This window comes from Chelonoidis abingdonii, chromosome 8 (assembly GCF_003597395.2).
Source record: "Chelonoidis abingdonii isolate Lonesome George chromosome 8, CheloAbing_2.0, whole genome shotgun sequence".
In the NCBI taxonomy this organism is placed as follows: domain Eukaryota; kingdom Metazoa; phylum Chordata; order Testudines; family Testudinidae; genus Chelonoidis; species Chelonoidis abingdonii.
Window position 1 is genome coordinate 105,894,327 of NC_133776.1, and position 16,812 is coordinate 105,911,138.

A 16,812-nucleotide genomic window follows, 5' to 3' on the forward strand; every position below is an offset into this window, starting at 1 on the left:
CAGCGGCATCCCCCTGCACAGTGGCCCTTTTGGACTCCCTGGGCCTTTTGCCAAGGGTGGAACGAAGGGTTGAATTTCAGAGCAGTGGCGGCCTCGGCCACTTTCTTACTGCCTCTGGCATTGGCAGGATCGGGGGTAGTTCCATTACTCCCTGTTGCCACCATCCCAACCTTTGTGGTACCGGCGTTGGCTATGCCAACCCAGTGGTATCAGTGCCGACGTCCTCGGCACCGACAGCCCCAACACCATCGGTTCCGGCTTCAGCATCAATGTATACAGCTCTGACACCGAGGACCATGACACCGTTTGCGTCAGATGCAGCCCAGAATCCCCAAGGACTACGGGACTCCTTGGGCATGGAGGGAAGAGAGCAACCACTCCTTGCGGGGGTCTCTTCCTCCTGTCCAGATGAAGCGCTGGTGGCACTTCGGTAGCTCCAGCCCTGGAGGACAACTGAGTCCTCCAGCAATTGCTGAGGAGGGTTGCCCAGGGCCCGGACATTCAGGCGGAAGAGGTAATGGAAGACGCAGATCCAATGGTCGATATCCTCAGCCACTTCAGACCAGCACATATTGCCCTACTCCTCATAAAGACTATTGCCAACACCACAAAAACCTTGTGGCAGACCCTGGCTTCATTGTCCCCTACAGCTAAGCGCAATGAAAGATGCTATTTTGTGCTGTTCAGGGGCTACGCGCACTTGTATACCCATCCTTCACCAGATTCTTTGGTCATGGACGCTGCTAACCAGCACAAGCGCCAGGACTATCAAGGCCCCTCCCCAAAGAATTGGGAGGGGAGATGACTCGATCTTTTGGGGAGAAAGATCTACTCCACTGGCGGCTTGCAGCTGCATGTCTAATCAGCAGGCCATTGTCAGCAGGTACTGCTACAGTACGTGCAGGGCAATGGCAAAGTTTGCAGAGCTGCTGCTGCAGGACTCCCATGCTGAATTCTCGGCCCTCGTGGAGGAGGGCAAGCTCATTTCCCGAGCTTCATTGCAGGTTGCTGTGGATGGGGCTGATGCAGCCACTCGAGTGTGCAGAGGCGGTCAAAAAAGCAAACAGGATGTTAGGAATCATTAAAAAGGAGATGGAGAATAAGACGGAGAATATTTTATTGCCCTTATATAAATCGATGGTGTGCCCACATCTTGAATACTGCGTACAGATGTGGTCTCCTCATCTCAAAAAAGGTATACTGGCATTAGCAAAGATTCAGAGAAGGGCAACTAAAATGATTATGGGTTTGGAACGGGTCCCATATGAGGAGAGATTAAAGAGGCTAGGACTCTTCAGCTTGGAAAAGAGGAGACTAAGGGGGGATCTGATAGAGGTATATAATCATGAGTGATGTGGAGAAAGTGGATAAGGAAAAGTTATTTACTTGTTCCCATAATATAAGAACTAGGAGTCACCAAATGAAGTTAATGGGCAGGTTTAAAACAAATAAAAGGAAGTTCTTCTTCACGCAGCGCACAGTCATCCTGTGGAACTCCCTGCCTGAGGAGGTTGCGAAGACTAGGACTATAACAGCGTTTAAAAGAGAACTGGATAAATTCATGGAGGTTAAGTCCATTAATGGCTATTAACCAGGATGGGTAAGGAATGGTGTCCCTAGCCTCTGTTTGTCAGAGGAGGGAGGTAGATGGCAGGAGAGAGATCATTTGATCATTGCCTGTTAGGTCCACTCCCTCTGGGGCACCTGGCATTGGCCACTGTCGGTAGACAGGATACTGGGCTAGATGGACCTTTGGTCTGACCTGGTACGGCCGTTCTTATGTTCTTACGTTCTTATAGGTGATGTCTACTGGGATTGCCTTGGGAAGGGGCTCCAGGTATCAGGTCTGCCATATGAGGTACAGCAAACCATTCTGGATTTCCCCTTTGAGGGGTCTCTATTTTCCGATCAGACGGATAAAAGGCTACATAGCCTGAAAGACTCAAGAGCCACTGTCAAATTGCTGGGCCTCCACAGCCCCGCCATGCATTGGAGGCATTTTAGGCCACAACCTCCTCTGCGGTTCTACCAACTGCAGAACTGGCAGGATGGCTCACGAAAGAGAAACAGGAGCAGTAGGAAGAGGCTGCACCCATCCTCAAGCCAGGGCTGTGGCCCGTCCAAACCTTTATCCAGCTAGAAGCAGGACTTTTGAAGGGGCGAACGAGGACAGCGCACCAGAACTTGGACTGGATCCAACCCGCCTTATCTTCTCTTCCCAACTATCCCCTTTCTACCCTGTGTGGGCCCGTATCACATCGGACCGCTGGGTGCTCTGCACAGTAGAGAAAGAATACTTCCTCCAGTTCTCTGCCTGTCCACCCCCCCTTCCCCATCCCTCTTCAGGGACCCTTCTCATGAGCAACTCAGACAGGAGGTGCACTTGCTCCTCTCACTGCAGGCAGTGGAAGAAGTTCCTCAGGAGCTGAAGGGCAAGGGCTTCTATTCCCAGTATTTCCTAGTACTGAAAGCCAAAGGTGGCCTCAGGCCCATCCTAGACCTGGGACAGCTCAACAAATTCATGAGGAAACTGAAGTTCCGCATGGTCTCTTTGGCCTCCATATCCCTTCCTTGGATTCAAGGGACTGGTATGCCACCCTCGACTTAAAGGACGCGTACTTTCATATAGCAATTACACCATCCCACAGAATGTACTTCAGGCTTGTGGTGAGCAACAGTCACTACCAGTTCACATTCCTCCCATTCGGCCTGGCAGCGGTGCCCCTCGTGTGTTTACCAAGTGCATTGCAGTCGTGGCTGCATTCCTACACAGGCGCCAGGTACAGGTGTTCCCGTGCCTCAACGACTGGCTGATCAAGGGCTGCTCCAGGGCTCAAGTGGAGGCACAAGTCGACTTCTTAAGAACGACGTTCTATGAACTGGCCCTTATCCTGAACATGGGGAAATCGAGACTATCCCCTGTTCAGCAGACAGAGTTCGTAGGTGCAGTACTGGACTTGACACAGGCCAGGGCATACCTCCCGGAAGTGAGGTTTCTAGCCCAGAGCGACATCATTCAAAGTCTCAGGCAGTTTCCCACCACCAAGGAATTGCCTAAAGCCTCTAGGACATATGGCCTCTTATACCTATGTGGTGCAACACACCAGGCTCAGACTCCAGCCTCTCCAGTTGTGGCTAGCCTCGGTGTATTGGCTGGCTCGAGACAGTTTGGACAGGGCTGTGACTCTGATTCACCCGGTCCTAAACTCCCTCCAGTGATGGCTCGACCCGCAGGTAGTGTGTACAGGGATCCCCTTCACCCGTCTTCAGCTATCCCTCTCACTAGTGATGGATGTGTCAGCTCTGGGCTGAGAAGCACATCTGGGGGACCTCAGGACACAAGACTTCTGGTCTCAGGTGGAATTCGCTCTGCACATCAGTCTCAGAGAGCTGAGAGCGGTCCATCTGGCATGGCACTTGACAGGAAGATGTGTATTAGTCATGACAAACAACGCCATAGTGATGTTCTATATTAATAAATGGGAATGCACGCTCCTCTCCCCTGTTCCTGGAAGCCCTCGCACTGTGGGACTTCTGTGTAGCTCATTCAATACACCTTCCTGGAGTACAGAAAAAGTTTGTGGACCGTCTCAGCAGGTCCTTTCACGACCACATGTGTTCCCTACACCTTGACGTCACGAACTCCATCTTCCAACGATGAGGCTTTCCCCAGAGGAACCTGTTCGCAACATAACAGGAAGTGCCAACAGTGCTCCTCCCTGAACCACAGCCTGGGCTCCATCGCAGACATGTTCTTCCTCCCAGGGGGAGGCCCTCTTCTCTACACGTTCCCACCCATTCCTCTTGTTCACAAGGTGCTCCTCAAGATATGGAGGGAAGAAACTTCAGTGACATTGATAGCTGGAGCCTGGCCCCGCCAGCACTGGTACCCATCCCTCCTGGAGATGTCCGTGGAAGCCCCAGTTACCTTGCCTCTCTTCCCAGATTTACTAACTCAGGATCTCAGCCGTCTCCAACACTCGAACCTCGAGTCGTTGCACCTTACGGCGTGGAAGCTCCATGGCTGAATCCCACAGAGCTCTCCTGCTTGGACCCGGTTAGACAAGTCCTCCTTGACAGTAGGAAACCCTCCAGCGGGGCTACTTACCTTGCCAAGTGAAAGAGTTTATCATTCTGGTTGGCGCAGCATCACTTGTCCCTGATGCTCGCCTCTATACCGCTCATAGTGGACTACCTTCTCCATCTCAAGCAGCAGGGACTGTCCATATCATCAATAAGGGTTCATTTGGCCGCCATCTCTGCCTTGCATTCAGGCTCAGAGGACCTATCGGTGTTTGCCAACCTTATGGTCAGCCGTTTCTTGAAAGGTCTTGACAGGCTATATCCTCACGTCTGGCAACCACCCCTGACCTGAGACCTCAATCTGGTCCTTTCCAAATTGATGGGTATGCCCTTTGAACTGCTGGTGACTGTTCCCTACGCTGTCTGTCATACAAGGTGGCATTTCTGGTAGTGATAACCTCAGCCAGGAGGATGTCTGAGCTCAAGGCCCTAACGTCAGAGCCCCTTTACACCGTGTTCTATAAGGACAAGGTTCAGCTCAGGCCATATCCAGCTTTCCTTTCGAAGGTTGTCTCCCAGTTTCACATCAGCCAGGACATCTTCCTCCCAGTGTTCTATCCTAAGCCGCACTCAAGTGGCAGGGAGCAGAGGCTCCACTCATTGGATGTCCACAGAATGCTGGCCTTCTACATTGAAAGAATGAAATGGTTTAGGAAGTCCATTGAACTGTTTGTGGCCGTGGCAGACAGGATGAAGGGTCTTCCAGTCTCCTCTCAACGAATTTCCTCGTGGATCATGTCCTGCGTCCATGAATGATATAACCTGGCAGAGGTGCCTGCCCTCCGCTCTCAGCACACTCTGCTAGGGCGCAAGTTTCTTCACCGTCATTCCTGGCGCAAGTCCTGACCCGGGAAATATGCAGAGCAGCGACGTGGTCCTCAATACATACTTTCACCGCACGCGCTATGCAGTTACCCAGCAGGCCAGAGACGATGCAATGTTTGGAAGACCAGTGCTGCAGTCAGTGGATACCTGAACTCCAACCCCGCCTCCTGAATTTAGGCTTGGGAGTCACCTGAATGAAATTGACATGAACAAGCACTCAAAGAAGAAAAAATGGCTTCTCACCTTCTCGTAACTGTTGTTCTTCAAGATGTTTTGTTCATGTCTATTCCAATACCCACCAACCTACACCTCTGTCAGAGTAGCCAGCAAGAAGGAGCTGAGGGGGTGGCGGGTTGGTAAGGCCCTATATTGTGCACCATCATGGCACCACTCCAGGGGGTGCCCAGGCCAACCCAACAGATACTGCGTGGGGAAAATTTTTCTGGCTGCTGTGCATGCACACACACCTGATTGGAATAGACATGAGCAATACATCTCAAAGAACAACAGTTACTAGAAGGTGAGTGTCACGGAGTCCCCGGGCGATGCTCTGGAACAGCTCCCCACAAAGCCAGGCAGGACTTTGGGGAGCCTCCTCTCCCTTGGAGCAGACTGTCTTCAGGGCAAGAAGCTCTCACGTCTTCACCACCTGGGTCTCTCCTTGGAGCATTCAGCATCCTCTACCCCTCCGTGCGCTTCCCACAGCGAGCCCACCCAAGCGGGGTCCTGGGGAAGCCACAGGGTCCTGCACCCCCACTTTGCAATCAGACGTGACTCTCAGCCAGCCAGTAAAACAGAGGTTTATTTGATGACAGGAACAGGGTCTAAAACAGAGCTTGTAGGTACAGCGAACCGGACCCCTCGGCCGGGTCCATTCTGGGGGCAGTGAGCCAGACCCCAAGTCTGCCCTCAGCCAGCTCCAGACTAACAACCCCCTCCAGCCCCTCCTCTCTGCTCAGCACCTTTCCCGGGCCAGGAGGTCACCTGATCTCTTTGTCTCCAACACCTTCAGCTGGCACCTTTGTGGGGGAGGGGCCCAGGCCATCAGTTGCTAGGAGACAGAGGGTCAGACATTTAGGTGCACTGGCCCTTTGCTCTGCCAGATACTTAAGAACTGCAGAGGGGACAAGGAAGCACCAACACAGAATTCAGAGAAAACATTAAGAACATTCCCAGTTCGTCACAGTGAGTAACCATTTTTTTCCCATGCTTTGATCAATACCATTTTGCTTGTGAGAGCTGACAACATCTGTTTTCTGGTAGTTAGTTAGCAATAAAGCAATTTACATTCCTGGTTAATTCTGTCTGTGAGAGCTGGTTTCCCAATATATCTGTTGACGAGTCAGTTTCACAGACTTTTATAAAGTTCCAATCCTTATCTGGTAATTGCCCTGCAACATTCAGCAATGTATGTAACAAACTTTTTAAGCAGTTTTTCCATTTTGCCTTTGGCCTGGCAGCAAAGCACCATGGGGCTTTGGCTTAGTTTGGTCAATGATCATGCACTTCATCTCACGGTTCAACCTGCTCTCAGGGGCACCTGGCTCTATATTGTTCTCTCCAGGAAGGGAAAACAAGTCACTTTCTCCAGGCTGTGCAGGGAATGGGGAACAGCTGAGGATGGAACCAAGCAGTTCGGATTCCCCATCCTAATTTCGAAGCACTAGGTGCTCTCTCAGCCTGTTGACTATTCCTGAAGTCTGCCAGCCTCTTGCTCCAGTCATGTTCTTGCTAGTGTGCTCTTCAGACCTGGACTCCGAGGAGAGGAGAAGAGAAGAGGTGGTTTGTCTTTCCTCTCTGGTGGTGTCCTTCCCCTACACACAGGCCTTCTCGCTTCCCCTACAGCCCTGGGATGCCTTTTGCATGGGCTGTCTCTATGTGAACCTTGCTCTACCCCTAAGGCTGGTAGTTGGTGTGCAAACTGCTTCCCCAGTTTGTGGTTGAATCCCCTTTTCCTTAGCTTCACCTGTCTGCTCTGGGTGTCTCAAGCCCGGGTGCTTGATCCATGCTTCTGCCGTTGACACACACATATACCTCCTGCTCTGGAGTCTGAATGCCCCACTTCTACATGACCTCTGATCCCGTTTTCCCCCACATCTCCAGAAATCGCCTGTCCTCCTCTGCAGCTGGCACCACTTACCATGACCAAGCTATAGGGCTGACTGGTAACTGGGAGGCAGCAGCAGTGGATTATCCAGGGGCTCTTCTCTCTCTCTAAGGCTGGAGGTGAGGAGTATTCTGGTGAGGTATTAAAATCTCTCCCCCACCTCTGCCATGTTGTGGAATCAGTGGGCCGGGGACATGCGGGTGGGTTCCAACGTCCCTTTGTGCTGCAGATTTTCTTTGTCAGGTGGAGCTGCCATTCTCTCCGGTGAGAGAGTCTGTGACTGTTAATTCCTCTCTCCCTCTCTCCACAGAGCCATCAATCTCATCAGGGCTGCTCTCTCTGAAGGCAAACAGCAACGGGCAGGCTGGGGGCTCTGAAGAGGAACACTCCCAAATCTCTCCAGCTCACCGTTTGCAGTTCATTTCTGGGTTTGTGTTCCAGTTTCTGTCCTCCCTTGGTGTCTGGCTCTGATTAACAGAGAGCAGCAGGTCTGCTGTGATGGAGTTCCTCTGAGCCCCCAGGAACGTGCTTAAGGCTTGGATGGTGGTGCTGCTCATCACAGACAATGTGGCTGATACTGCAGAGAAACCCATCCTTGTCTCCTGTTTTCCAAGTGCCTGAGTTGGCTGCAGGCCGTGACCTTTGCCTCGTGCTATGGGTTCTAAGCTTGGCCATTGTACAGATGGATGGCCAGGTCTACTCCCCGACTGTCAACACGCACTATGGGAAGTTACGAGGGGTCCGGGTTCCGCTGCCTAGTGAGATTCTGGGTCCTGTGGATCAATACCTGGGGGTGCCTTATGCAGCCCCTCCCACTGGGGAGAAGAGGTTCATGCCCCCTGAGCCACCACCCTCCTGGTCTGGCATAAGGAATGCTACCCACTTCTCACCGGTCTGCCCTCAGAACATCCACAGTGCGGTCCCGGAGATCATGCTGCCCATCTGGTTCACCTCCAATCTGGATATAGTTGCCACATACATTCAGGATCCCAATGAGGACTGCCTGTACCTCAACATTTACATTCCCACCGAGGATGGTGAGTCCGTCCAGGGTGCCAACAGGGTGGGCGGGGGATCCCAGAGTTATTCTGCTGCTTCTCAGCTCTGGTTGGTCTCACCTGGATGTTGTGTTTGAAGCATGTGCTTGTGGAACCTGCAGCATGCTGTCTGTGGAAAAGCTTTTTCTGGCCACTCTGCTTGTCCTCTGCCCTCCAGCTGTTTTCCCTCTCTCTCTGGTGCTCTCTCCTCCCCTCCCTCCCCACAGCTCTCTCCTTCCCCCTCCATGGCATTGTCACGGGTTCCTCTTTTGTTTTGCCAAAACTGAAAGGGACTCTCTGACCGCAGTTCCACAGAGCGACGAGCTGATTTGGGTTCCCTAGGTGCCGAGTGCCAGGTTCTGTCTTGAGTTTGGTTTGGGTTTGTCTTCCCTCCCCAACCTCCCCACCCTCAGGTTCTTGTGCTAGTTCTCGGGCGTGGGTTGCTGCTGCTGGCTGGGAGGAACACTCTCTCTCTTGCTGGGATAGGATCACCAGCCATTCTTGACTGGGAAGGGACCAAGGAGAGCTAGGCTGGCTCCTCTCCCTGGTGCCATGCTCTGCTGGGGCTCAGGGGAGATGTCAGCATGCACAGTACAATGCAGCTAGCATATGTGCTTCACCGGGACCAGCCGGGGGCTGAGTGCCTGGAGTTGGGTGGGAGCTGAAGCGCTGTGGACCCAGCCTCTTGTGGTGAGGCTGAGTGCCTCAGGGTGCCTCTTCTCTCTCTAATCTTTTTCTTCTATAGGGGATTCTATCTGAATTGTAAGTAGCAGTGCCAAGGAGGCAGCACCCTTTCCTCAGGTCCATGGCAGCCTCACCACAAGGGGAAGTTGTGGGATCCCATGGGCTGTGCCAGCTGCAAGAATCTCTCGATAACACAAGAGCCTACAATGGAAGAGAACTGGAGGGGGAACCTGCCGTGCCCTGAGCAGTTTTCTGGGAAGACAGCTGCTCTGGAGCCCCAGCAGCTCTGCTTCTCTTCCCTTAGGGGTTCCAGGCTGCAGAGGACAGCACCATAACTTCCTTTCATCCCAGTACACCTGGCCCCAGAGTTTTCCTCCCACAGCGATGCTCTCCTCCCCACGTCCCGCGGTCCCAAGAGGGGGTGACGGGAGGGTGGGCAGTGTGGTTGTAATTGCATGCCCACTCCAGCCGGTGGAGCCTCCTGTTATTTTGTAGTCTTTTATTCATTTTACAGTAAAACGGATTTCCAAGGAATGCACCCGAAAGCCCAACAAGAAAATATGTAGGAAAGGAGGTATGTAGCAAGCCGGACCTGACAGAGAGGACAGAGAGAGAGAGAGAGAGAGAGAGAGAGAGGGGGCACCTGTCCATTCTCTCCAGGCCTGCAGCATATTTCTTCAGCCTCCTCTCGTGCCATGTGACTGAGACGGTGGGCCCTCCATACAGCCTGCAATACTGTCTGTCTGTCCATCCACCCATCCTCTGCTCAGAGGAACCTTCAGGATGCTCCTGCTACATGCTGCTCCCTTGACAGGGCTCCTCAGTGGGAGGCTCTGGGTTTGAATCAGGGCAGGACCCAGGTGCATTTGCAAGCCTTTCAGAACAGCTGCTTTTGCATGCTGGAGCCAGTGCAGCCAGCTCCCATTTAGGGTGTATGGGTGATAGAGAAATATGGACTGCACATCCCATTCACCCAAATCCTCCAGAAGATCCCAGCTCCCAAGGCCTGGGAGTGCTGCTGTCGGGGAAGAAGTACTCTCACCTTCTTTAACATTTACATGCAAAGCATCCCATTCATTCATCTTATGGCATCAAAGACAGGAGAAACACCTTTCATTTGGTCTCCCTGAGGTGGGGTCAGCCTAGTCAAAGGTCCCACTGAAATGTACACCACACATGGGCATGCTTGTGTAAATGGGTATGCACAGCACCATTGTGAACAGGCCTAGTAGAGTTCTGATTGCTGTGGGAACTGGGACCATGTGTGTGAAAGCTCTACCCTCCAGCTGCATTCATTTCCTGTGTCTCCCTATACAAATACGTAAATTCTGTTGGCTGTAGAATTGTTCCTCCACGCCCATGTTGCTCCCTCAGTCAGGCATGCCACCTCTGCGCTCACATGCACGCACACATGCCTCTCCTTTCCCTTCATGCTGGCCCCTGAAGACCCTACTCTTGGGTTATCTGGCACATATGGAAACCTGCTCCGTAGCCCCTTTCATAAGCAGTTCTTTACTGCCCCAGGGATCTCTGCACACATGGCTGGCTCCTGGAAAGCTGTGAAACAGCTCCAGTTCAGAAACCATTCTGCTTCTAACCTGTGTTCCACAGCCCTGCCTTGGAGTCTCCAGCCCCAAGGCAGGGACAAAGCAGGATCTTTTCTTTGGAGTCGTGTATGCAGTCCCCACCTGATATCAAAATCTGTGACATCACAGTCGTCTCTGGGAATGGGTTTGCCTGAGAGAGCATGATTCTGCATCACGGTCACAGACCCCCGTGTGCAGGGAGGATCGCAGCTGCTGGAGACAGTCAGGATTGTGGGAGAAGATGGGAAATGTGCTCTAGAATCATACTTGGGTTTTTCCCAGAAAGCAGCTTTCTATGCACACCAGCAGCACAGACCCAGCTCTGTCCCAGTGGCCTTGAGTACCTCCTCGGTCCTGTTGCATGCATCTGTGTGCAGTGCACTGGGGTGGTGAGGCAAGGGCCAGAACTTGCCTGGTTAGCACAAGGGTCCCACTTCTCCCCCAAAGGGGCAGCCAAGCTCTTCTGAAAGGCTACATGTGGGCAGAGGAGAACTGCCACTCCCCCCACACACACGCACACATGGCGGGGTCCAACCCAATGGCTCTCAAGGAGTTGTGTGGCCTGCCCAGGCTCTGGAGCCCTTTGTGTGGCTGGGCCTTTGGGCTACTGAGTCCTTGTCCTGGGGACCCGTATCCTCCTGCTCTCTGTGCGTTCCTCTTGGTGCCCACGGCCTGGTGCAGTGCGGCACAGCTTGGAGGTTTGACAAGAATTCTCTTTCCTTCAAGAGATTTCCCTGAATTCTGTTGTTTGGTTTCTTTTCTTTGCTTTCCCTGTTGCTGTCTGGCTACTCACACGCCATCTCTCTGTGAGTGCCAAGGCTCCCCGAAAGGGCCAGCGCATCAGGGAGTCTCCACACGCTGCCGCCTCTGGAATGGGCTGCTCCCTCTCATGCTGTGCCAGCAGCTGGCCCTTCATGAGCCACTTCAAAGCACTTCCTCTCAGAGAGCTCCCCAGCCCTCTTTTCCCAGCCTGCCATTGGCTTCCAGGGCTTCACAGACCCCTTGCTTTGGGAGGGGAAGCCGGCACTTCAGCTGCTCACTGGGTGTGCAGGGTCTGTGTGTGTGTGGAGGGGGAATGTTTATTTCATGTCATTAATAAATGATCTTAGGGGAGAGATTCAGCCTGGTGTCTCCTCTCCCACCACTTCTGCCTGTGGTAGGGATTTCTGTGCTGTCCATCGCTGATTCCTGTGTATGTTCCATCTGCAGAGGAGGGACCCTCGTGGCTGTCTAGCAGGGTTGGCTCCGGTTAGGGGAAGCTCTGCCTTTCCGGTAGGATACTGAAGGTGCTTAGTTTGCATCAGTGATTATCCCCACCCAAGTGTTGCTAACAGAAACGTTCAGACTTCTAGTTAAACGTAGAAGTAATCCAAATGCACTAAGAAATGGAAACGCACAGTTAAGGCACCCAGGCAACCTTACTTCTGCCTTGTAGGATGGCCGTGAGGGGTTAAAAATGAAATAGATCCATTTCTAAACATGTTTGAGTTGCTTTACATTCAACCTTGACTCTCAACTTCCTGGGTTAGTAATTCTTGGTTTGGAGATAGGTGCAACATTTTGGAATGTTGTTACATAAGTTATTGCTATTTACCCAGCCTTAACTTCAGTAGAATGTAGATTTTTTCTTTGAATTTCCTTGTACTTTATTAAAATTTCATACGTGAATGGTAAACAAGAAAAGAAACCCAAGGAGCAGGTTCCTGTGGGATATTTCTAATGATCTGAAGATAGAAAGGGTCAACTTCAAATCAGTTATTTTATTTTAACTTTTTATTTATGTCCATATTAACCTATATACTTCGGTCACCCCACTCTGGAGCAGCCAGAGCTCCCTGACCAGTTCCCCGTGCTCCTGGCCTCCGTATTCCCTTGTACACATGCACAGCCTCGCTGTTCCTCACATGCCCCTGTGTGCACACAGCTCAGACACTCCCTGGTCAGTATACGTGGTGCACAGTGTTAGGGGTAACAGTTCTCACTGCAAGTGTCTCCTTCGACAGGGGCCTATGGGTATCCTGAAGAACAAGATGGTCACCGTCTTGTTTCCAAAGGAAGGGAAGTCGAGCTGTACCCAAGGTGGCCTCTGCTCTTTCCCTCAGAATGTTTTGGCTTCGTTCTCAGTGGAACTAATGGGAAATGGTGACTATTTCGAAAAAAGGCCTTAGCCTTATTCTCGCTGTCAAGGAGAGCAACGGGAGCCAGCAGCCATTTTGAAAGAGGAGTTCTTTGGGGTATTCATGAGCCTCTGCTAATAAACAGCAGCATGTAATGATCCTTCTCCCTAACACACCAGCTTTCGAATATGGTCTCCTACAATGTCAGAGAGTTCTGGCCACCTGGGGAGTTTTATGCATCCTGTCTACCTCCTCAAGTTCATTCTATCCTTTGTATGTCCTGGTCGTCTGTGGAGGCCACGCTGGCCTTCATTCAGGCTCAGTTTTTGCTTTACATGCAAAGCTCTACTCTGCCTTAACCAGGGAGCTGCGCACACTGCTTCTGCCCAGAGCAATCAGCTTACAAAAGGCCCTGCCCAACGCCCTCAGGGGTCTCCACCTCTGCCCATTGTGATTTCTCTTGGGAGCCAGACTCCAGCTTGATCCCTGAGGGGATGTGAATAGTTTAGAATCATAGAATATTAGGGTTGGAAGAGACCTCAGGAGGTCATTTAGTCCAATCCCAGGCTCAAAGCAGGACCAATCCCCAACTAAATCATCCCAGCCAGGGCTTTGTCAAGCTGGGCCTTAAAAACCTCTTAAGGATGGAGATTCCACCACCTCCCAAGGGAACCCATTCCAGTGCTTCACCACCCTCCTAGTGAAATAGTGTTTTCTAATATCCAACCAAGACCTCCCCCACTGCAACTTGAGACCACTGCTGCTTCTGTCATCTGCCACCACTGAGAACAACTGAGCTCCATCCTCTTTGGAACCCCTCTTCAGGTAATTGAAGGCTGCTATCAAATCCACCCCCCCCCCCCCCAATCTTGTCTTCGGCAGACTAAATAACACCAGTTCCCTCAGCCTCTTCTCGTAAGTCATGGGCCCCAGCCCCCTAATCATTGCCCTCCAGTGGACTTTCTCCAATTTTTCCACATCCCTTCTGTAGTGGGGGGACCAAAACTGGACGCAATACTGGTGAGACAAGTAAGGTCTGGCCTTCACACAGACTTTGTGCCGGTAGAACTGGGTTGATGAGGGCTCTAATATCATTCTACCAGTGCAACCCCTAGTGTGGACACAGTCTGACCAGTATCAAGGTGCCTTATACCACTATAGCTTATTTCCCTTCCAGTACAGGACTGTCCCGTGTACTACAGCACCCACCCTGGGAGGGCTGTCCTGCTTTAATACACCAATACAGCTAAGGTGCTACACCCCTTGTTTGTAGACAAGCCTCTGAGTGGTTACAGAAGTGCATCAGCTAGGGCAGTGTGGGGGTGACTTCCCACCCTGACTCTGTGAGAATTGCAGTTGTGTTGTTCTAGAACAACTTGCCTCCTTCCCTGCGGCCTGCAAACTAGTGGGTGTTACCAAAAAGCCACTGACCAAACTGTTTAAATAGCTGCACCAGCAGAGAGGGAGGGGCCAGGGGAGCTCTGGGTAGAGGAACTCACTGGATCTGATATGAATTGGGTCTGTTTCTTACTGCTCCCTTGTGGAGCCTAGTTAAATCTCTGCCCCCCACAGGAGGGATGACACACCTCCCTCAAGGGTCACGGACTCCTCACTCTCCCTTGGGAGGCACCAGAGCCCCACGGGGTTAGTTATTTCTACAGACCCATAGATCTGTTTGACTCTTTACTAACACAAAAGATGCTCCGGCCAATGGGAGTTAAACAGTTGGTGCTTTCTGTCTGCCTTTCTCCAGGAGGTCCCTGAGGTGAGGGGTTTTCGCTGGTACTCCTTTATTAACACCGCAGCCATTTGGCTTTTTTGCACAAATCCCCTCCTAGCAGCCCAGACCTCAAGCCCACTGGAGATAGAGCTGCTAAACTCCAGAGCTGTTTCATACTTCAGGCAGTTTTGAATGGCTCTCTGCTGGGGTGCCAACCAGCATGCAGGCACCTCCATTTAATTGCCTAGTGCAGATCTATTAATTAAAATGAAGAAGCGCTTGGGGATTTCTGGCCTTCAGGAGATTTGCTGTTAGTATCCCAGGGTTGGCCCTTTGTGGGGCCATAGTGCAGGAGGGAGGGGGCCCTGATGGCCTTGAAGCCCAGGTGCTGAGACAGGTGGAATGGCATCCTGGTGCCAGGTGGCCTGTTGCTGCTCAGGGCACTTGGCCCATTGTTTGTATTTGTGACAACTTGCATGACAGTTGATTTTTTTTTTTTAATTATTTGTAATTGAAATGGTGCACTGGTGAGAGCCAAGCCAGTGTCCCAGGCAGTGGTAATGTAGCAAGGGCAGGGTGTGTCTGTCTGCCTCCCGCTGGGGAGATTGCCTTGCTGGGACCTGCAGTGTCTCTTCCCCTTCCTCCCATTCCAGCAGCATGGCTCTGGTTTCTATGGCTACTGGGTAGTCCCTGAAATCACAGGGAAAGGACAGAAAACCCCTGCTAGAGCCCGGGCAAGACTGTTCCCTAGGATAGGTTTCCTGCCTTGAGTGGGTCCAAGTGCTTGCAGGCCTTTTCCATCCTTAACTCTATGGGTCTGTGATACCCTATGCAGCTAGGTGAGATGGGCAGAAGGGTTAATCTGTCACTGCTCTCAGGTTGGCTCTTTTTCTACCCCACTACCCACCTTCCCTTTTTCTTAGCCATCCCTAAACTGAGTCCATTTGGAACCTGTATGACACTAGCACCTGCCACAACATTCAACTGGTCTCAGCAGGTGGGGCGAGCCCACTGTCCGGCTGCCTTGTTTTGAAGGAGAATAGAGCTGGTTTTGAACACGCTGAGGCTTGGGCTCAGAGTGCTGTGCTTCTCCTGTGATTGGTGTTGCTAACCCCCTAAAACTGCCATCCTCCCTGTGTCTTAGGTCTTGTCTACAACAAATTTGCACTGGTTTAGTTAAACTGGTGCGACCTCTATGTGTATATTCGTATTTTGGTGTGAGTAGCTTATTTTGGGTAAGCTTAAACCTGTTTCTAATACACTTACACTAAAGTGAGTATCCACACAGCCTTTGGCACTGCTTAACATGAAGCCAGTGCAGCTTCACGGATAGCTTCAGAGGTTTTCCTGCAGAGGAAACATCCTGTTAGCTGAGGAAAGGAGGAACCAAGTATCCTTTAATGTTGTCAGTTGCATGTCTAGGGATGTAAATAAACAAGCTGGTAGCAGCTCTGGCCTGGCCCTGAGGACTGGCTCGATTGGACCTGTTAGGGCTTCTGTGGTCAGGTTTAAGGATTTGGGATCTGAAGTGGGTTGGTGTATTTAGATGCAAATAAACTGGTAACTAGCCAAAACCTATTGGGTGTTACCCCAATTCTGGTAGACAGGGCAGGATTGCTACTTTGTCAGGTTCTGGCCGCCCCACCCCTGTGAAGCTGTTTCCACAATCGAATGCCTCACTATTGCAGGATGTTTCCTGATACTCAGCCCAAATTTTGGCTGAACTTAATCTTGTTGCTCTTAGGTGTAACCACTGGGGGCCCTGCTCAGTCCCTGCACCCTTCACACTTGTAGCTCCTTTTTGTATCCACCCAAGTCCTCTGTAACTGATTCCTGTAACCAGTAGTCATGCTGCTCGCTGTGGGTCCTTCATTGTTTCTGTGGGAATTCAGAGAAGAACCTGAATTTGTCTCAAGTTTCTGGTGATGGGGCACTCAGAAGTAACAAAGTGTTCATAGACTGATAGATTTCAAGGCCACAAGGCACCATTGTGATCATCTAGTCTGACCTCCTGAATGACACAGGCCAGAGACCTGCCCCACAATAATAATTCTTGCAAGATGTCTTTTAGAAAATATCCAGTCTTGATTTTTATATTCCCAGTGATGGAGAATCCTCCATGGCCACTAAATTGTTCCAGTGGTTAATTACCTTCATTGATGGAAATTTACACCTTATTTCTAATCTGAATTTGTCTAGCTTCAATTTCCAGCCATTAGATTGTGTGTTAGACCTTTCCTTTCTAGACTGACGAGCCCATTATCAAATATTTGTTCCCCGTGTAGGTATTTGTAGACTGTAATCAAGTCACCCCATAACCTTCTCTTTGTTAAGCTAAATAGACTGAGCTGGTTGAATCTATTGCTATAAGGGATGTTTTAATCCTTCAGTCATTCTCAGGGCTCTTCTGTGATCCCGCTCTAATTTATCAACATCTTTCTAGGATTGTGGGCACCAAAACTGGACAGAATATTCCAGCAGCAGTCCCACCCGTGCCAAATTACAGAGGTAAAACAACCTCTCTTCAACTTGAGATTTCCCTGGTTATGCATGCGAGGTTCCCATTAGCCCTTTTGGCCAAAGTGGCTCACTAGGAGCTCGTTATCATGGTTGGTTATCCACCATGACTCTCAAATCTTTCGGAATCACTGCT

General features: G+C 51.2%; 1 protein-coding gene across 6 annotated transcripts in view; it reads left to right on the top strand.

Moving 5' to 3' along the window:
• NLGN3 (neuroligin 3) overlaps window positions 1-16,812 on the top strand; it is a 102,066-nt gene that overhangs the window by 46,206 nt on the left and 39,048 nt on the right. For 4 of the 6 annotated variants that reach the window (XM_032794874.2, XM_075068932.1, XM_075068930.1 and 1 more), the window contains exons 2-3: window positions 7,326-8,052; window positions 9,251-9,310. In XM_032794874.2, the coding sequence (XP_032650765.1) occupies window positions 7,581-8,052; window positions 9,251-9,310 (532 nt within the window). In that variant the 5' untranslated portion in view covers window positions 7,326-7,580. The remainder of the gene's footprint in view (window positions 1-7,325; window positions 8,053-9,250; window positions 9,311-16,812) is intronic. The other 2 variants (XM_075068931.1, XM_075068933.1) reach the window with 1 other exon arrangement.